Source organism: Anolis carolinensis, chromosome 1 (assembly GCF_035594765.1).
Source record: "Anolis carolinensis isolate JA03-04 chromosome 1, rAnoCar3.1.pri, whole genome shotgun sequence".
Classification (NCBI taxonomy): domain Eukaryota; kingdom Metazoa; phylum Chordata; class Lepidosauria; order Squamata; family Dactyloidae; genus Anolis; species Anolis carolinensis.
Genome location: NC_085841.1, coordinates 87,429,599 through 87,450,989, shown reverse-complemented (window position 1 = coordinate 87,450,989; position 21,391 = coordinate 87,429,599). Strand labels below are relative to the sequence as shown.

Genomic DNA, 21,391 nt, shown 5'->3' with positions numbered 1-21,391 from the left:
ACCATTTGCTAATTATTTTAATAGCAAAAACTTTATCAGATCCCTCATAATAAGGTGTTCTATATCTGCCAGAGACTTTTATAAATACAGTAGAGTCTCACTAATCCAAGCCTCACTTATCCAAGCCTCTGGATAATCCAAGCCATTTTTGTAGTCAATGTTTTCAATATATCGTGATATTTTGGTGCTAAATTCGTAAATACAGTAATTACAACATAACATTACTGCGCATTGAACAACTTTTCTGTCAAATTTGTTGTATAACATGAAGTTTTGGTGCTTAATTTGTAAAATCATAACCTAATTTGATGTTTAATAGGCTTTTCCTTAATCCCTCCTTATTATCCAAGATATTCGCTTATCCAAGCTTCTGCTGGCCCGTTTAGCTTGGATAAGTGAGACTCTACTGTACCTACAAGAAACCTACACTAGATACTGTGAGAAAATGATTTATATTGTCAGATTATAAAGTGCTCTGGGCTATGATTTTTGGGTGCTTTGAAAAACATCCTTGGCTATACTTACTTGGGAAAGATTGCTCCAGAACTGTCGAAAGGCTCCCAAACAACTGATTAATTTGGTTCTCTCATCTTCAGGTGTGTCCATAAACATGCTATTGCAAATAAAGCCACTATTATTTGTAAAACATACAACTAGAAAATACAACTGAATATTTACAACTATACAAGAAAATAGCAGTACTATACTTACCCAGGAAAAGCCTCTTCTATTACCTCTGTTTTCTACACAGGAAAAAAATTAATAAACAAAAATGATATGATTTTACTGATAAGAGCACACTAGCATTCTTATGTTCTGTCACTCTAATTGGAAAGCAAAGTTGTCCAGGAAATCAAAGCATAATTCTGAAGATGAAAATGACTTACAAGATCACTGAAAGACTCAATAACAAAGTTTAACATAGAAACATGTGTTTATATGCCTTCAAGTCACCTGTCGACCTATGGTGACCCCATGAATTCCACAGGATTTTCCTAGGAATGAAACACTCAGAGATGGTTTTGCCAATTCCTTCCTCTGATATATAAACAAACTCCTTTCCAGCCAAAAGCGGGACCCAAAGTGGATGAAAATTAAAAATCATGCACACGTAAAATGCTATAAAAATGCCAACTGTATATAAAGATGGTAATGATGGTAATGGTTGCCCTGGACATCTTGAAACATTACTAATGAAATGCACAACAGCAACCTGCATTAATACCCATTAGTAGTACTAGTAGTCTAACTCTCAGTCTTAGGCTGTATCTACACTGTACAATGAATGGTGTGAATTTAATTGCCATGGCTTAGTGTCTGTGGCAGAGAAGGCTAAAGACCTTATAACACTACAACTCCCATGATTCCATAGCATTGAGCCATAAAAAGTGGTGTCAAACTGTATTCATTCTACGGTGTAGATACACCCTTAGTGGTTGACAGCTGAAGTTTGTAGCTTTGCAATCTGATATATTCAGAAGTCTATTAACTAGTAAATTTAGTCTGCTGTCATGGAGAAGTGAATGTACTGTAAATGTAAACTGGATGGTCAAAAAGAAGTTTCTCTTCAGATCGTAGAAATCTTTCACTTTTTAATTTCAAAAGATCCTTTGACAAAGAATCTGGAGCCTCGGTTTGCAGTTGGCTTTGTAGTCCATGTTGTTTGGGGAAGTTAAATCAGTATTTGCTGTTTGGACATAATACTTTTTGCTTCCTTGTTTGTTATGGATTTCTCTAGCCACTTCTGTGGACAAGAGAGCCAAGCAAGGACAATCGGCCAATATATAAACACAAAGTCATTCATCTGGCCCCCACCCTCAGTTTTTGACTTAGGTTCACCCAAAGTCTGAAATGACTTGAAGGCACACAACAATCCTAATTAACTTGACTATCTCATTAGCCAGAAGCAGGCCCACGCTTCCCATTGAAATCCTGATAAGTTTATGTTGGTTAAAATTGTTTTTATTTTTAAATATTGTATTGTTCTTTCATTGTTGTGGGGTATTTTGCACTACAAATAAGACATGTGCACTGTGCATAGGAATTTGTTCATATTTATTTTCAAATAATAATTTGGCCCCTCAACAGCCTGAAGGATTGTGAACCGGTCCTCTGCTTTAAAAAGTTTGAGGATTCTGTTCCACATGATCTGAACTCAGAAGAGTAAACACAGGGGATGAGTGCCATTAATGCATGAGTAAGAAAATGTGTGTGCTTTATTTCACACTCTCCTCACACAAAGTGTTTAACCTATGATAGCAGAATCGGGGGAAGGGGGGGAGGAGTGCACTGCAAACATTGAAAACTGTATATGATGGGATTGTGTATTCTTTTGCGTTTGTTGATGGGAATGACTAGTAGTGACAATAACAGTTGTGGTCGCTCTTTCTGCATTTACATACCCTATAAATGTCTTTTTTATAACCAAATGTTTCATTAACATTATTCCATCATATTTAATATTTTCAGGAATCACTTGCTCATTTCTATTTCTAAGTTGAAGAGCTTAGGTCATGTGGCTAGCATGACTGCAGGGAGCGCTGTTACCTTCTTGCCAGAGCAGTACCTATTGATCTACCCACATCTGAATGTTTTCGAATTTCTAGGTTAGCAGAAGTTGAGGGTAATGATGGGAGCTCATACTGATCTGCGGATTCGAAACACTAACCTTCGGCCAGCAAGTTCCGCAGCTCAGCAGTTAAATCTGCTGTACCACCACGGCCCCTAGACTCATATAAACCAGCTAAAATGAGATAATACGGAATATAATAATAATAATACTTTATTTGGATCATGCCACCATCTCCCCAGAGGGACTTGGGGTGGCTCATAGGACACACTCAATAATGCAACATAATACAAATATAATAGATTACAGAGAGGTAAAATTAATAACAATAAAAATAACCCTCTTATACAGCATTAAACCCCTATCATTTACAAGTACTGAAAACTTGATAAGCTATAAAATAGCTATATACAATATCTGTCATCTTAAAGTGCATCAGTGACCACTCATTAAGTCATCAAATATAGTGAGCACAATCCCTAAACATGGTCAAAAGCATGTGTAAAAAGCCATGTTTTCAGGTGTTTCCAAAAACACCTGAAAGTGTAGACCCAGCCTGATACAGATGAAGCAGAGAGAAAGGTTTTACTTCTTTTCAATGAATATTAGAGTCTGAGTTAATCAAATGAAGTTGAATGGTGGGAGATTCAGGCCAAACAAAAGGAAACTGTTATCTGGGTATCCTACAGGATTGGTCCACAAAAGACTAGGGGGAGGCCACAACATTAGGAGTAATAAGATTAGACAAATCTGTGGAGGACAAGACTCTTAGGGCCCATCCAGACAGATCTTATATTCCAGGATCTGATCCCAGGTTTTCTGCTTTAAACTGGATTATATGAGTTCCCACTGCCAGATAATCTGGGACTACTATGTCAGACTAACAGAGAAGCCATTGAAATCCTGAAGCATGTGGACAATTTTAACAGAAAGAAGGAAACCATGAAAATGAACAACTTCTGGCTACTAGTATTAAAACACTCTAAAATCAGGACAGCAAATAAAGAACACTCTGAAAACAGGGTAATTCCAAGCATGAAATAATCACCTCCAAACAAAGGATTCTCTCAGGCAAGAATCAGTCAGGCTTGGAAGCTGCAAGGCTATTCAATGCTAATCAAGGTGGCCAATAGGTGAATTCACACTTTCCTCAAACAGAAAAGAGTTGTTTCTCCCACCCTGGACCTTCCATAGATATAAAAACCTATCTGACCTAGTTTCCAATATAACTTACAACCTCTGAGGAAACCTGCCATAGATGGGGGCGAAACGTCAGGAGAGAATGCTTCTGGAACATGGCCGGAAAACTCACAGCAACCCAGTGATTCCGGCCATGAAAGCCTTCCGACAACACAATCTGAAACTCTCTCTCCGCATGAATGGCTGATAGAGTGACACCTTGGCTGTGTAATAGGATTCCTTTCTGCTGCTACTGGACTACAACTCCCATCGCTTTGGATGATGGAAACCAGGCCGATGGTAAGCTGCAGCCCAACATCATCAGGAAGGCAACAACTCATGATTCCTCCCCCGGCGATTTAACTTCCCTCCCCGAAGAAAGGCGAAGGTGGCGCTCACCACGACTTCCTCGAAGATGCTCTGCAGCTGGGTCTCCATCGGGACCGCCATGATGAGCGGCACAGGCACCCCGCCCCTCGCTGACGGGAGCCCTTTCCGCATCCGGGTCTCCTTAGAAAGAGGCGGCGGCGGCGGGAGTGCGGCAGCGACCCCTGCAGGAGGAATGGGATAACGCAAGTCTCTGTGCTGCGTTGAATGTGTGAACGAGGCTTGGCCTCACGTGAACTCACTGACTATTGGGAGCCAGACTTTGGTGGAGAGGCACCCGCACTCTTTGGCAGGGCAGGCTCAATAGAAGTGAAGCTCCCGGGATTGCATCGCATTGGGCCTTGGCAGCTTAAGTGATATTGGACTGCATTCATACCACAGTGTAGTGCAGGCATGAGCAAACTTGGGCCTTGCCTCCAGGTGTTTTGGACTTCAACTCCCACCATTCCTAACAGCCTCAGGCCCCTTCCTTTTCCCCCTCGGCCGCTTAAGCGGCCGAGGGGGAAAAGGAAAGGGCCGGAGGCTGTTAGGAATGGTGGGAGTTGAAGTCCAAAACAACTGGAGGCAGGGCCCAAGTTTCCCTGTGCCTGATGTAGTAGATGCATCTATAGTTAAAAGTGCATGGGGTTGCAGTCTCATCTTCCATATGTGTACTCAGACATATGGGGACCCTAAGTGGTTTTCTTCGCAAGACTTGTTCAGAGAGGGTTTGCCTTTGAGGCACAGAGAATGCCTCCAGAGTTGAATGGAGACCAATGGTCAAGCCAGGCGCTCCAGGTAGCCATCTTTCTTAACGTCAACAAATATCGAATCATAGAATAGTAGAGTTGGAAGAGACCTCATGGGCCATCCAGTCCAACCCCCCGCTAAGAAGCAGGAAATCTCACCAAATATGTCACCAAAACAGTGGATGTGGTTCTTTAGGAGGCATGCCGCATTGTCACAGGATGCCTACACCCAACATCGCTGGAGAAATTATACTGTTTAGCTGGTATTGCGCCACCTGACATCCGTCGGGAAGTAGCAGCCTGTAGTGAAAGGACCAAGGCAGTGACATCTCCGGCCCATCCCTTGTTCGGACACAAATGGTCACCTACTTCCAGAAGGGACAGAGAGTTTCATCTATGCTGACGATCATGCCATCACCACCAAAGCAGGGAGTTTTGAAATGGTTGAACAGAAGCTCTCTAAAGCTTTAGGTGATCTTACTGCCTAATACAGGGAAATCCAGCTATTTCCTAATCCACCTAAAACACAGACATGTGCTTTTCACCTTAAGTACACCGTACAAAAGCTGAATGGCACATCCTGGGGATCACAACCAGACACAGTGAAGACATCTGCCCTTGCACTTTGCTACTCTGCTGCTGAATACGCATGCCCAGTGTGGAATACATCTCACCACGTTAAAACACTGGATGTGGCTCTTAATGAGACATGCCGCATTATCACAGAACGCCTATGCCCAACATCGCTGGAGAAATTATACTGTTTAGCTGGTATTGCACCACCTGTCATATGTTGGGAAGTAGCAGCCTGTAATGAAAGGACCAAGACAGTGACATCTCCAGCCCATCCCCTGTTTGAATATCAGCCAGCAAGTCAGTGCCTTAAATCAAGAAAAAGCTTCCTATGATCTACAGAGATACTCATAGGAATACCTCAGCAAGCAAGAGCCCAAAAGTGGCAGGTTAAAACCCAGAACCTCCATCAGTGGCTGATACCAGATGAGAGACTCCCTCCTGGGCACACAGAAGACTGGGCAACCTGGAAGGCGCTGACCAGGCTGTGCTCTGGCACCATGAGATGTAGAGCCAACCATAAGAAATGGGGCTACAAAGTGGAGTCCATGACATGTGAGCGCAGAGATCACCTATTACAATGGAGTCTGAGCCCTGCCACATACATAATGGAGGACCTTCTTACAGCGACACCAGAGGCATTCCAAGTGGCCAGCTTCTGGTCAAAGGACATTTAGCATAATGCCAAGTGTTTAACTTCGTTTGTGCTTTTAAATACATTATAACTGTACCCTCAATTTGCTTCTGATACAATAAATAAATAAACAAATATACCCAGGAGTTATGGCAATTCACCTTTTCCAATAGGTTGCAGGTTCTCTGTGTGTATTCAGGCATACTTTTAGAATTTGACATTTTTAAGGAAAGGGATGTAGAATTTAAAATTGCACTGCTTAATTTTTTTAAAAAAACAACAACATTGAGATGTGTAGGCTTTAATATGATGAATATCTTGATTCTCTTTTAGTGCTGACTTCTTCAGTTGGTGTCTTTTAAATATGTAAATGGCTTTGAATCCCAGGTAGGATGTAAATAAAGATCAAGATGACTGTTACTTTTTACTGGAGGATCTTTAGAGTCCACGTGACTTCTGGAGTGTCCCAAGGCAGAACTTTGCTTTGAAACAATTACCCAACCTTGATTTAGTACTACAGTCTGTACAACACATGTGAGGTACCAATTTGGCCATTGCTTGTTAGCTAGGTGTTCTGAGCTGCTATGCATTTGACAGTTCTCTTGTTTTGACAAAATACCCTGAATGCACCAGATTCCATCATATGAGGGAAGCTAAACAGGATCAGGCCTGGTTAGTACCTATATGGGAGACTGGTAGGGAATTTCAGAGGGAGGCGAATCACCTGAGCACTCCTTCCCTGACTAAACTCTATGAATTGAATGGGGTCAACAAGAGGTGGACATGCAACTTGTAGGCACATTTACATATGCACACAACATACATGTATACATATGTATATATGTTCTCAAGCCCTTGGTGGCTGCTTTATGTGGCAGGCTGCAGGTAGTTCTGTGGAGCACAAGCATGCTATTACATACATTATCAGATATATCGTGGGCTGTCCAGTTATTTTTATGACTTAGTCCTTACTTGATAGAAATCAGTGGCCTACAAATTACTACAAAGAAACACTTTGTATTGTAAGCTTGGATAAGTCACAGCAGCAGCTCTTGTGAAATGAAGTGAAACACACTGGAAGCCAGTGTTAGTACACATTTCTCTCTTGTTAACATCATTCTGATGAACAAACCACTGAAGTGAGCAGTGAAACTATCTATTCCTGCCTGTCTATTTCCATGGACACATTAGAACTGTTGGCACAAATGAAGAGGTACATATCAGTCATCCACCAAGGCAAAATGTGGCTTTGCACCACTGGTTTTACCATTGCCACAGGATGGCACACAGCAAAATTCAGCAAATGATTATTCAGAAGTAAAATTCTGCATGGTTCACTGAAGCCTACAAGTAATCATACTGCTCTTTGCATCATCCTTCTAACTAGACCACTGCAATCTATAGTGGGGTCTTGGTGTCTGCTGGGCACCCCTGTGGATACCAAAATCCATGGATGCTCAAGTCCCCTTGTATACAGTGGCACAGTAAAATGGTGCTGTGAAATGGAAGGAGGATACAACAGAGTATGCCTACATATCAGCATAGTGCTTGGTGTGTGGCAAAATCAAGGTTTAGTTTTTGGATTTTTTTGGATATTTGGATATGGGTTCTAGAGTTACAGAGGTGTTACATATACACAGAGAGAGAGGGCTTTCTGGGTGGTGGCTCCCAGCTGTGGGACAGTCCCAAACACACTGATCTTCTTATAAGAAACTGCCATCTTCCAAGTTGCTCCTCCAATATCTTTAAGTAAAGTTACATTCTGTTCTGTTTCTATATTGCTTCCATTATTAATAGGATATGTTCTTCTTTTGCATTAAATGAGTTTTACTTGTATTGTTGAAGGCTTTCACAGCCAGAATCACTGGGTGTTGTATGGTTTCCAGGCTGTATGGCCATGTTCTAGCAGCATTTTTCCTAACATTTTGCCTGCATCTGTGGATGACACCTTCAGAGGATCTGATGGTGGTAAAGCAAGTGGAGTATATACCTGTGGAATGTCCAGGGTGGAAGAAAGAACCAATGTCTATTAACTACGTGTGAAGCGTGCAACTAGCAAGCTTGATTTGCAAGTGTTTGAGTGGAATCCATCCTTACTTATTTACTTAGGCAATCCCTCATTATCCGAGTATGATGGTCCTCCAAGTGTAGTGTCTTGGCAGTGTGTACGTAGGTGACTGTGGAGTCCTATTCTTGACCCGCACGTTCTTCCACAGTGAGGGCATCAGATTCCAGATGGAAGGCGGTTCCAGTCAGGGTTGGCTTGATGCGCCTTCCTCTTGGCACATTTCTCCCTTTCACCCTCCGTTCGTGCCTCTTTGAATTCCAACACACTGCTGGTCACAGCTGACCTCCAGTTAGAGCACTCAAGGGCCAGGGCTTCCCAGTTCTCAGTGTCCATCCATTAGCATGTGACTAACTAAGAAGATTGCATAGTCAATAATGAGTGCATCTGCCTGGAAGCAGCCAAGCCTTTGTTCCCTTTGAAGTGTTTATTTTCTAGAGGCCTCCAGGCAGCAAGCAATCAAGGGCTAGTGAATACCACCCAGACAAAGGGCAAACCCCAGAGTTTTACATGCTTTGGATAGTTTTTAGATAGACTTCATGTTGTCTCTAGTAAAATTTGCCCATCTCTCTTGTATTGGAAGAATTATATTAAGCATAATTTAACATTCATAAGCAAAGTGGAGTGGGGGATGTTTGTTTTAAAATATAATCCTGAACATATAACTCATTTCTAGTTGTGCTTACTTAAATTGCACAACATACTTTTAGCATTATTCACGAGTGGCGTGTGTTTTGCCACCAAAGAACATTCCAATTTTCTGACCCCCCTCCCCCTTGAATTTCCCTTAAAAAAACTTCCACAAAATGGTTTTGGAAAGCATGCTCAAAAAGGCTTCCCACCCTTTGAACTTGTTGACTGAAATGTTTTATCATTTCCTCATGTGCAGTCATCAAGGACTATGCTCTCATATATAAGCAAGGATTAAGAATGATAGTCACTCAGTTTGTGCTGTGCTAAAGAGGAGTCGAAAGGGCAAAAACCAAAAAGAATAAGAAAGTAAAGTGTAGCCAGAGAAACTGGATTGTATTCTATTAGTGAGACAAAGGTGAGGGGAAACAGCCAGATGGAGCATATGAGCCTGCAAGCAGAAGACGGGGCTAAGAGGAATACCCTGAAGAAATACAAGATACTTTGTGCTGTAAGTATTGTTCTTACTGTTTGACTTTGAATGCTAACATTGTTTCATTTATCTGCTCAGCTCTTCTTTATGTTCCAGTTGACATTTGATCATCTGGAAATTTCCTGGCAGGTTTTGAAGGTAGGAGAGCATGACAAAGCAGCAGTTTTCACTGTGCAACGGCTATTATTGTCATCAGCTTACAGTCTGCTGAATAACAAATACTGGAATTTTCAAAGTTGAAGAAAGCTGCGGATTTTAATCCCTGTCTTTTAGTGTAGGCAGTTCAGCATGTATTCCTTTTTGGCTCTTTGAAGCATACGTTTGCTACGGTTGTTTTTTTTAATGAAATGCATATTCTATGTTTCAGCTAAAAGCAGTACTCAAGGCTGTTATTTAATTCATTTAGATCTTGCTGTGTTCTGATAATGGATAACTATCTTCTAAATGCTTCCAGACTGACATAGGCGGCATGTAGGAATCAATGGCTAGGACAGTGATTCCCCCCCCCCCCAGATGTTTTGGACTTCAGACACCAGACTTCCAGACTACTGGCTGAACTGACTGGGGCTTCTGGGAACTGAAATCCAAAACACCCAAAGGACTAGGTTTGGAAACTAATTATGACTGTGATTTTAAATGTTTTAATTGTTTTACTTGAATTTTATGATTTTTAAATGTCTTTTAATGTTGTATTGTTGTCAAGGCATCGAATAGCTGCCTTCTATGTAAAGCCACCTTGAGTCCCCTTCAGGGTAGAGAAAGGAGGGATACAAATATCACAAATAAATAAATAGAACTGCTAGAGTAGAGAATTTTTTAAAAGTGCCCTATCAGTTTAGTACTGCAAGTATGAACTGCAAGTTTGATCACCTTCCCCTTGCTGTGTTATGTTATTTCCTACATGGCAAAACCATAGTTTATTAGATACTAAATGGCAACCAAGAGTTTACATTTACCCCCCAAAACCATATTTGTAAACCACTATTTTATGCCTGTTTGCTATCTTGATCAAGAAGACAGGTGCAAATCATGGTGTTCTAGCCTGGATTAAAAAAAAAAAACGAAACAGAACATATGAGGACAAAAGGGAGCATGCGCATCTGAGGCTAATTCATGTAATGCCAAAGCATTATTGGTACATCCTGACAGGCCCGTAGCCAGGATTTTGATTTGGGGGGTGCTGGGATTTTGCTTGGGGGGAGTCTGGGTGGGAGAGGATCTATCCTAGCAAACCTTTTGTATTGTTATCCCAATACCCCCTTGCATATGGGATATATTGAGCATGGTGATATGAATAAACATAACAGTTTAAATAATAAATGATAGGCCTTCTCGCAGACTGCTCTGAGAATTTTTTGGGGGGAGGGGCTGAAGCCCCTCAACCCCCCCCCCCCCCCCCCCCCGGCTACATGCCTGCATCCTGACCCAGATTCAACTGCACTGTTTATTGTGCTGATGTTCAAATTGTATTGATAGGGAATGAGGATCTTCCCTGAAAACATCATCCTGCTATCAGTAGTGAGGAGGGAAGGTGATGACAATGAGCTTTGGGAAGGGGGACACAATTCACAACAATGTTCAGAAATTGAAAGTATATTTGTGATAAAAATGACATAATCAAGTAGACCCAGCCCTAGGATTGGGAACTAAAAAGCAGCTGTTTCAAGTGAGAGATGGAATGACACTCAGACACTGGCAGACAGAACTGTATGCACAGTAGGACACATGGATTCAGTTTAGTGACAGATTTTGACAATTTAGTTCCCTCTCATGACAGTTCCAATAGCACAACCATTTGCTCAGAACTGTCCTAAAAACACATACATCTATAATTTTTATAAAAGTAATAAATTTCGAGCAGTTTTGGATTTGGAGAATGAATATTCGCCCCTAAGATAGGCCCCGTCCCAGTGATAACGATCATGTTCGAGGCACTTTATTCTATTCCTTCAACTGGACATAACTCTAACATCTACCTCATCCAAGGCCCCTTAAACTGTTAGCACTTTGGTTATTTACTTCATTCTCTAGTTTGCAATATACACTCCATGCACTTTGGCCCAGTTCATTTTTATGAACTTTGTTCAGGTTTTAATTATGTTATTTGATATATTGCTATTTTATTATGTCTAACATGTATAACTGTATTTTATTTGATGTGTTTTTATTTTTTGTTGACTGTAATTTTCTGGGCTTGGCCCCATATAAGCCATCCCGAGTCCCTTCGGGGAGATGGAGGTGGGGTATAAAAATAAAGTAGTTATCATCATCATCATCATCATCATCATCATCATCATCATCATCAGGAAGAGGTGTATTGTGAAGCCCATGAGTCCTGCCTAGTCACAACCATGCCACACTGAAATACTTTGGATTACAACAAAGTCAGTTGTTGGGAAACATTGTTGGTAAAATCCATTTGCTCTTCAGCTAGTGTGGGGATTACAGTTAAACTCTTAGGAACATGGGACTCCAAAAACAGTGGCAGTTGATGTTATAAATCCTGCTAGTCAAAAGGTTCAGGGGCTTTGACCATGTGAATCCTGATTCCACTATGGCCCCTTCTACACTGCCATATCAAAGCTGATAATCCATATTATTTGCTTTGAACTGGATTATCTGAGACTACACTGCTATATCATCAAGTTCAAAGAACATAATCTGGATTTTAAATGGCAGTGTAGAAAGGGCCTTCATCACTAGCTGTATAACTATCCCTATATTCCATATGCGAGTATGCAGTAGAAACTAACTGCACTAAAGCAAATGTGTTTTAACTGCTGGTCTATTCAGCTTCTATAAATGTACAATGGAGAGATAGTCTAAAGTGGAACATTGCAAGAGTGATCCTGACAGTTACTTTATAACTCATTAAAAGCGCCAATTAGACAAGGATTCTAATGAAGAATATCTGATCTAAAATGTACATTTGAACAGATGTTTCTCCCCTAAAATAGCATTCCAGGGTTTTTATTCTCAGTGCCCTTCCACACTGCCAGAGTATCAAGGCAGAAAATCCCACAGTATTTGCTTTGAACTGTCATATATTCCAGTTCAAAGCAGAAAATTTGGGATTTTATTCAGCGGTGTGGAAGAGGTCTCAGAAGAACGGCATGGCTAGTTTTGATAGTGTAGATTACTCATGTGAGTAGAAGGTACAACGGGATTCAATAGGATGCTGACTGATAATATTAGCCAACTGGTTGAAAATGTGCACTTGGCATATAAGAAGTAACATTGTGTTGAACTGGATCACTGGGCCCACTGTGGCCTATCATTAATGGAATTTAATAATTAAATTAACTTTTAAATATATTGAAAATGTTAGTGGAGTTCAGGTAACTGAATCTTTAATGAATTGTTTTAAAGCTCTGACCCAGAGGGCGCTATATTCCCCCTCCTTGCTTTCTAGGATAGGTATGTTTTAAAGTTCTGCGCTGGAAAATGATAACTAATGCAGTTGTTCAAGTTCATTATAGATAAAGAGTATGACATGGAGTCCAAGGCCCAATCTTGCTCATTCAGAGAGTGCAGGGGTGGCAAAACTTGCAGCAGTTCACAGGGCAGGTTGAAACAAGGTGTATAAGACCATGCGCCTGGTTTTTAATCACAAATCATATTCCCTGAAGCAACACTGAGCTTCAGGATAAAATGTGTCCTCTCCAAATTGCTCGTTTTAAAGTGAAACTCTTTTTGCTTCTTTTCCTGAAACTTGACCCTCAAACCATTTCCCTGACTTAATGGAAAAACACGTTTTCTTTGTGTACGTATTTGAACCAAGCCTGTTCAAATGTTTACATTGCCATAATAAAAAGAATACAGAAATTATACCTAATTTATGGAAAGTAGATTTTACTTCATGGAACCCTCCCTTCTAGCACAACAGGAAACTCAGTACATAGAATGCAAATGTTTATCTAGTCCATTTTGTTACAATACCCGGACCTGCATTTGACCTATAAAGGAAGAGATGATAATCCTCATATGTAGCCATGCTCTAATTGTGTTCAATCTACATGTCGAAAGAGAGGGCACTACCTAGCCCATTTTTTTGTGGATGCTTTCCAACTAATGTCACTCCTCTGGTAAAAAAACAGAGTCCCCCAAATACATAGAGCATTCATACAGTAGAGTCTCACTTATCCAACATAAATGGGCTGACAGAACGTTGGATAAGCAAAAATGTTGGATAATAAGGAGGGATTAAGGAAAAGCCTATTTTCCTTAATCCTTCCTTGCAGGCCAGACACTGTGCTCAATGGGAAAAGTCTGTGCCAGCTGCGTATCACCCCTCCCGGAGGGTGCCCGGTGTGTGGAGGGGCCCACTGCGCGTTGCTGTGATGTCTCATGGGCCTTGTAGTCCTGTTCCTAGTACTATTGTGGCAGACGAGGAGGAAAACATGGGATTTCCACCGGTTCAGCCAGAATCGGAGCCCCTGCACCTGGAGGATGTTTGCCCACAAGAAGTCAGCCAAACAAGCCTTGGGCAGAATTCTCCCCCGTTTTCCCAAAAGGACAATTATAATAGAGATAGAGGAGCCAGGGAGGCTAATCGCCGGAGCCTCAGAATCGCAGCCAAACAACTAGCTGATTAGGTCTGCTTCCCTTGGGAAATTCTAAGGAGTCATGCACCTGGACAGAGTTGGGTTTCACTTCTCGTTCTCCAGGGAAAGTGTTCTTCTGGCGGGAAACGAGACCCTATTTAGGTTTTTTGCCGCAAGGGAAACCTTGCGGAGTCAACTCGTCAGCTTGAGGAGTGAGATCGTGTGTGGACTTCGTAACTCCAGTTCCTTGTTTCCCAGACCAAGTTCCAAGCCTGCCTTGTTTCACGTTTTGCCGCGGACCTCGCCACGGACCTTGTTCTTGCTTCTTGTTTGCCCTGTATCAAGTCTTGTCTTGCCAAGAATCTAGTTAGTTTTCCAGCCTCGTTGTCAAGCTTCAATGGACTAAAAGACCATGTCATCTCCCCACACTATTGCTTGGCAAAGTGTGTGTTTCGGTTAATGGATTATAACTTTGGACTCTAATATCACATATTGGACATTATTTTCCTGGACTATATTTGACCTTTCCTGAAAGGTCTACTTCTGAACTATATTCTTCACTTGTTTTTATTGACTTTATATATTCCCTTAATAAAGATATTAGATAGAATCTGGCCTCTGCGCATGGTTATTGGTGTTCTGTAGCCTGGGTCTTGACAGTTTGACTCCGCCACCCTAAGCACCAATTAACCTAGGCCAGAATGTCTACAGGAACCGGGGCGGAAGCCCAACCACTCAGCTACACCATTTCCAAGGAAGAATTCGACAGGATCCGAGACACACTCCGTACGCAGGAGGGAGAAATACCGGGCTTGAAAGAACGCGGTGTCCGGCTCCCTGCCCTAGCGCTTCCAACCAAGTTTTCTGGAGAAGCCTCCAAGGTTCATGTTTTCCGTCGCCAGTGCCAGGCGTACATTGAAGCCCGCCAAGCCGAGTTTCCCCAAGAAGAAATCAAGGTGGCGTGGATTTACAGCCTCCTAGAAGGGCCTGTGGCCAATTGGGCGACGGCGCTATTTGATGCGGGTTCCATGCACCTAAGTTCTGCGCACAACTTCCTGAATCACCTTAGAGCGACATGGGGGATCGAGGACAACGAGGAGGCGGCCGGCCATAAACTCCGGCGTCTCTTCCAAGGGGACAGGCCGTTGTCCCAGTACATAGCCGAGTTCCGGGTGCTGGCTCAGAACACTGGCTGGAACGATATAGCCCTCAGAGGACAGTTTCGTGAGGGTCTCAACATCGAGATGCAGGAAGAAATCTCTAAGGTGGATCCTCCAGATTCCCTTGAGAGACTTATCAATCATTGTTTACGAGCCGAAGTCCTGCTTGCCAACAAAAAACAGTGGCTCCGAGGCCAGAGTGGAAGAGCCGGAGTGAAACCTCCCGCTTCCGCCAGTATTCAGCCACGTCCAGTGTGGAGACCCCCACCACCAGCCCCAAACCCCAGGGGAGGCGAGGAGGAGCCGATGCAGTTGGGCAATGTGCGCTCCAGACTAGATGTTGCCGAAAAGGCCCGCCGCCAACGTTTAAACCTCTGTTGGTACTGCGGGAATGGGGGGCACTTCGCCAAAGGATGCCCAGCCAAGGGAAAGCCCACCACCCGCCTGGCGGCGGCGTCCTCCGCAGAGCCAGAAGCGGCCGCGGCGACTGGAATCAAGCCGGCGGGGGAAGCCAGCGACCGGGCGTAGAGAGGCTCGACAACCCGGTCAAAACCCCCGCTCAAGAGCCGCAAACCGGGGTCCTATTTCTCCTGGTGATTACGCTGTGGTCGGTGAAAAAGGGACCCGTCATGATCCATGCCATGATAGACTCAGGGGCAACAAACAATTTCATCGATAGAGAGTATGCCGACTCTCTGGGATTACAATATCACGATTTCAAAAATGCCCGGGTGGTGCAGGCCATAGATGGTCGTCCCCTAAAGACGGGTCCAGTAAGCCAATGGACTGAACCCACCAGGATGTGGATAAGGGAACACATGGAAGAAATTTCCTTCTTCGTTACCGAGGTTCCCCACTTCCCTGTGATTTTGGGGATTCCATGGCTGACGCTCCACGACCCAAATATCTCCTGGTCCAACAGAGAACTACAGTTTGCCTCAAGATATTGCCAGAACCATTGTCTAGTAGCCAAGGTCTGCCATGCCACAGACGCTGAGCCCATCATCACCTTGCCCAAGAAATATTCAGACTTTTGGGATGTTTTCAATGAAAAGGAAGCCGAGAAACTACCCCCACATAGACCCTACGACTGTGCCATTGACTTGGAGGAGGGGGCCCCGATTCCGCGAGGACACCTCTACTCCCTGACTGAACCAGAGCAAGAAGCTCTCAGGGAGTTTATAGAGTCAAACCTTCGCAAGGGATTCATCAGACCCTCTCAATCCCCAGCTGCTTCCCCAGTGATGTTTGTGAAAAAGAAGTCAGGGGACCTATGCTTGGTTGTGGACTATAGAGCATTGAACAATATCACGAAGCGGAATTGCTACCCCCTGCCTTTGATCTCGGACCTATTAGACCGGCTTCGAGGGGCCAAGGTTTACACCAAGCTGGATCTCTGGGGGGCTTACAATCTAGTTCGCATCAGAGAAGGAGACGAATGGAAAACTGCCTTCCAGACCAAATTCGGATTATTTGAGTCCCTAGTCATGAATTACGGATTATCCGGAGCTCCCGCAACATTCCAGCATTTTGTCAACGACATCTTCCAGGATTATCTAGATCGGTTCTTGATCATATACTTGGACGATTTTTTGGTGTTTTCTAGATCACAATCGGAGCACGAGCAACATGTCAGAATGGTGCTACAATGATTGCGGGATCATGGACTATATGCCAAGTTAGAAAAATGCGCCTTTGATCTGCAAGAAGTAGACTTCCTGAGGTACCGCGTCTCGCCACTGGGGCTCTCCATGGACCCGGCAAAGGTTTCAGCAGTATTGGAATGGCGGGCGCCAACCAACAAGAAGGAAGTGCAGCGCTTCTTGGGGTTTGCAAACTACTACCGCAAATTCATCCCAGACTTCGCTCGCTGGTCTGACCCAATCACCAGCTGCATCCGTGGGAAACAGCCTTTCCGCTGGACGGAGCAAGCAGAGAAAGGGTTCCAGCAGCTAAAGAAGTTATTCACGACCCAGCCAATTCTACAGCACCCTGATCCTAAAACCCCTTTTGTTGTACAGGCTGACGCCTCTGATGTGGCAATTGGGGCTGTACTCATGCAACCAGTGGGAGAGCATCTTCATCCTTGTGCCTATTACTCCCGTCAACTAACAGCCCCAGAGAGAAATTACACTATTTGGGAGAAAGAACTTTTGGCCATAAAGGCAGCTTTTGAAAATTGGAGACATTGGTTGGAAGGGGCCAAATTTCCCATTGAGGTACATACTGATCATCGTAATTTGGAGCATCTCAGAACTGCACGAAAGCTAAATCAAAGGCAGCAGTGCTGGGCTTTGTTCTTTGAACGTTTTGACTTCCAGATCCATTATGTGACCCCGGCTCAGACCAAGCAAGCAGATGCTCTGTCACGAAAACCGGAGTATGCTGCAGGGCGCAGAGAGACCTCAGAATCTCGATTGCTGCAACCCGAAAACTTTGCCACGCTCACAGTGGGAAACACCAAATCCACTCCAACTGAACCAACTCCCTCTAACCCAGAATCCCTTTGCTCTCAAGAAATTAGAGCCAGTCAACAGACAGATGCCTGGGCTCAAGAACAGATTCGCCAAGGACTACGTTTCCCATTCTCACTTAAAGATGGCCTGCTATGCTACAGGAACCATGTTTACATCCCTCCAGTCCCCGGCAGAGAAAAGGCACTTCGTCTGTGTCATGACAGCAAGCCAGCAGGGCATTTCGGGCTATTTAAAACCATGCACTTGATCCTGCGAGATTTCTGGTGGCCCAAGATCCGCAAGGATGTGGAGAAATATGTCAATACCAGTCCTGTATGTCAGCGCTCCAAGACACGAAGGGAGAAGCCCTCAGGGCTACTTCATCCCCTTCCCACTCCTTCTCGTCCATGGGAGATAATTTCCGCGGATTTTATCACTGACTTACCACCCTCCCTTGGATACACCACGATTCTAGTAGTGGTGGACCTTTTCACCAAGTTGGCCCATTTCATTCCCTGTGATGGCCTTCCCACGGCCAAAGAGACTGCAGATTTATTCCTTCAACATATCTTCCGCCTACATGGTTTGCCCAAGAGTTTAGTCACTGACCGTGGATCTCAATTCACCTCTCGTTTCTGGAAGGCACTGCAACACCTATTGGGCATAGACTCTCGTTTATCTTCAGCTCACCATCCCCAAACGGATGGGCAAACGGGGCGCACCAATGCCACTTTGGAACAATACCTTCGCTGTTATGTAAACTATCAACAGGACAATTGGGCGTCCCTATTATCTCTGTCAGAGTTTGCCTACAACAACGGTGTCCAGGCTTCAACTAAAGAAACCCCGTTCTTTGCAAACTACGGTTTCCATCCACGTTTCTTTCCTTCTGTCATTGAAACCTCAGAAGTCCCCGCAGCGGAGGACTGGCTGCAAGAACTCACAGCGGTGCAACAACTCTTGCACCAGCAACTGGATCAAGCCAAGGAGGACTATAAACGCCACGCTGACTGTCATCGCCAGCCGGGCCCCGAGATCAAGGTAGGAGATCGGGTTCTATTGTCCACTCGCTTTTTGCCCTCCCACCGTCCCTGCCGGAAGCTAGATGCCCGTTTCATTGGTCCCTACCCAGTGGTGGCGCAACTTAACCCCGTGACTTTCAAACTCCAACTTCCGCGCTCCATGCGCATTCATCCAGTGTTTCATCGTTCCCTGCTCCTTCCGGCGGATGGTGTACGCCCTGATGCGAGCCGGCCGGCCCCCACCCCTGTTTTGGTGGACGGGGAGGAGGAATTCGAGGTTCAGGACATTTTGGATTCTCGCTTTCATCGCCGCCGCCTTCAGTATCTCATTGACTGGGTGGGTTTTGGCCCCGAAGAACGCTCTTGGGAAGACGCTTCCACAGTCCATGCCCCCGATTTAGTCCGCCGCTTCCATCAGGCCTACCCTGCCAAGCCGCGCCCCCGCGCCCTGAGGAGAGGGCCCATGTTGGAGAGGGGCCTTGAGGGGGGGGGGAATAGTGTGATGTCTCATGGGCCTTGTAGTCCTGTTCCTAGTACTATTGTGGCAGACGAGGAGGAAAACATGGGATTTCCACCGGTTCAGCCAGAATCGGAGCCCCTGCACCTGGAGGATGTTTGCCCACAAGAAGTCAGCCAAACAAGCCTTGGGCAGAATTCTCCCCCGTTTTCCCAAAAGGACAATTATAATAGAGATAGAGGAGCCAGGGAGGCTAATCGCTGGAGCCTCAGAATCGCAGCCAAACAACTAGCTGATTAGGTCTGCTTCCCTTGGGAAATTCTAAGGAGTCATGCATCTGGACAGAGTTGGGTTTCACTTCTCGTTCTCCAGGGAAAGTGTTCTTCTGGCGGGAAACGAGACCCTATTTAGGTGTTTTGCCGCAAGGGAAACCTTGCGGAGTCAACTCGTCAGCTTGAGGAGTGAGATCGTGTGTGGACTTCGTAACTCCAGTTCCTTGTTTCCCAGACCAAGTTCCAAGCCTGCCTTGTTTCACGTTTTGCCGCGGACCTCGCCACGGACCTTGTTCTTGCTTCTTGTTTGCCTTGTATCAAGTCTTGTCTTGCCAAGAATCTAGTTAGTTTTCCAGCCTTGTTGTCAAGCTTCAATGGACTAAAAGACCTTGTCATCTCCCCACACTATTGCTTGGCAAAGTGTGTGTTTCGGTTAATGGATTATAACTTTGGACTCTAATATCACATATTGGACATTATTTTCCTGGACTATATTTGACCTTTCCTGAAAGGTCTACTTCTGAACTATATTCTTCACTTGTTTTTATTGACTTTATATATTCCCTTAATAAAGATATTAGATAGAATCTGGCCTCTGCGCATGGTTATTGGTGTTCTGTAGCCTGGGTCTTGACAGTTGCAGCCTAGAGAAACAGCTGTGGATCTGGCTGGAGGCAGACTGCATTGGATAATACAGAACACTGTATGAGCGAAGGTTGGATAATCATAGAATCATAGAATCATAGAATAGTAGAGTTGGAAGAGACCACATGGGCCATCTAGTCCAACCCCCTGCTAAGAAGCAGGAAATCGCATTCAAAGCACCCCCGACAGATGGCCATCCAGCCTCTGCTTAAAAGCCTCCAAGGAAGGAGCCTCCACCACGGCCCCGGGGAGAGAGTTCCACTGTCGAACAGCTCTCACAGTGAGGAAGTTCTTCCTGATGTTCAGGTGGAATCTCCTTTCCTGTAGTTTGAAGCCATTGTTCCGTGTCCTAGTCTGCAGGGCAGCAGAAAACAAGCTTGCTCCCTCTTCCCTATGGCTTCCCTTCACATATTTGTACATGGCTATCATGTCTCCTCTCAGCCTTCTCTTCTGCAGGCTAAACATGCCCAGCTCTTTAAGCCGCTCCTCATAGGGCTTGTTCTCCAGACCCTTAATCATTTTAGTCGCCCTCCTCTGGACGCTTTCCAGCTTGTCAACATCTCCCTTCAACTGTGGTGCCCAAAATTGGACACAGTATTCCAGGTGTGGTCTGACCAAAGCAGAATAGAGGGGGAGCATAACTTCCCTGGATCTAGACGCTATTCCCCTATTGATGCAGGCCAGAATCCCATTGGCTTTTTTAGCAGCCGCATCACATTGTTGGCTCATGTTTAACTTGTTGTCCACGAGGACTCCAAGGTCTTTTTCGCACACACTGCTGTCAAGCCAGGCGTCCCCCATTCTGTATCTTTGATTTCCATTTTTTCTGCTGAAGTGAAGTATCTTGCATTTGTCCCTGTTGAACTTCATTTTGTTAGTTTTGGCCCATCTCTCTAGTCTGTCAAGATCGTTTTGAATTCTGCTCCTGTCTTCTGGAGTGTTAGCTATCCCTCCCAGGATAAGCGAGACTCTACTTTATATACAGGAAGCTCTCTGATCCAGACTTTAAATTTGCTGAAATAATGGCAGAGATCTTGATAAAATACAAACTACACCACAATTTTGTCCCATTTTAATTAATTCATATCCCCACCACAGTCTTTTAAAAACAGTTTTTTTTCCGTGTCAGGAGCAACCTGAGTTGCTTCTGGTTTGAGAGAATTGGCCGTCTGCAAGGACGTTGCCCAGGGGACACCTGGATGTTTTGATGTTTTTACCATCCTTGTGGGAGGCTTCTCTCATGTCCCCGCACGGAGCTGGAGCTGATAGAGGGAGCTCATCCGCGCTCTCCTCGGGTGGGATTCGAACCTGGCAGCCTTCAGGTCAGCCACCCAACCTTCACGTCACAAGGCTTAAATCCACTAGGCCATGGGGGCTCCTTTTAAAAACAGTAGTGGCCTATCACAAAATATAAAGGAGCTGATTATCTTTGGCTTTCTTACCATTCAGCTAAAACTGATTTATCCAAGTGTTCCAGGTCATAATAAAACTTGGTCCTTACCTGATTTGAGTCCAACTGTTTAAGTAGATATTTTAGTATCTACCTATTACATCCCAATGGATTTCTAGGCTGCTTT

The 21,391-nt window shown here is 44.3% G+C and overlaps 2 protein-coding genes across 3 annotated transcripts in view; one reads left to right on the top strand and one right to left on the bottom strand.

Moving 5' to 3' along the window:
- The window catches only part of med23 (mediator complex subunit 23), a 48,176-nt gene extending 43,884 nt beyond the window's left edge, over positions 1-4,292 (bottom strand). For both annotated transcript variants that reach the window (XM_008122350.3, XM_008122357.3), the window contains exons 1-3: positions 4,148-4,292; positions 712-743; positions 526-613 (exon numbers count right to left, since the gene is read on the bottom strand). In XM_008122350.3, the coding sequence (XP_008120557.2) occupies positions 526-613; positions 712-743; positions 4,148-4,249 (222 nt within the window). In that variant the 5' untranslated portion in view covers positions 4,250-4,292. The remainder of the gene's footprint in view (positions 1-525; positions 614-711; positions 744-4,147) is intronic.
- A 4,704-nt stretch (positions 4,293-8,996) lies between these two features.
- The window catches only part of enpp3 (ectonucleotide pyrophosphatase/phosphodiesterase 3), an 88,172-nt gene continuing 75,777 nt past the window's right edge, over positions 8,997-21,391 (top strand). The window contains exon 1 of the mRNA XM_008122374.3: positions 8,997-9,276. Coding sequence (XP_008120581.1) covers positions 9,202-9,276 — 75 coding nt within the window. The 5' untranslated portion in view covers positions 8,997-9,201. The remainder of the gene's footprint in view (positions 9,277-21,391) is intronic.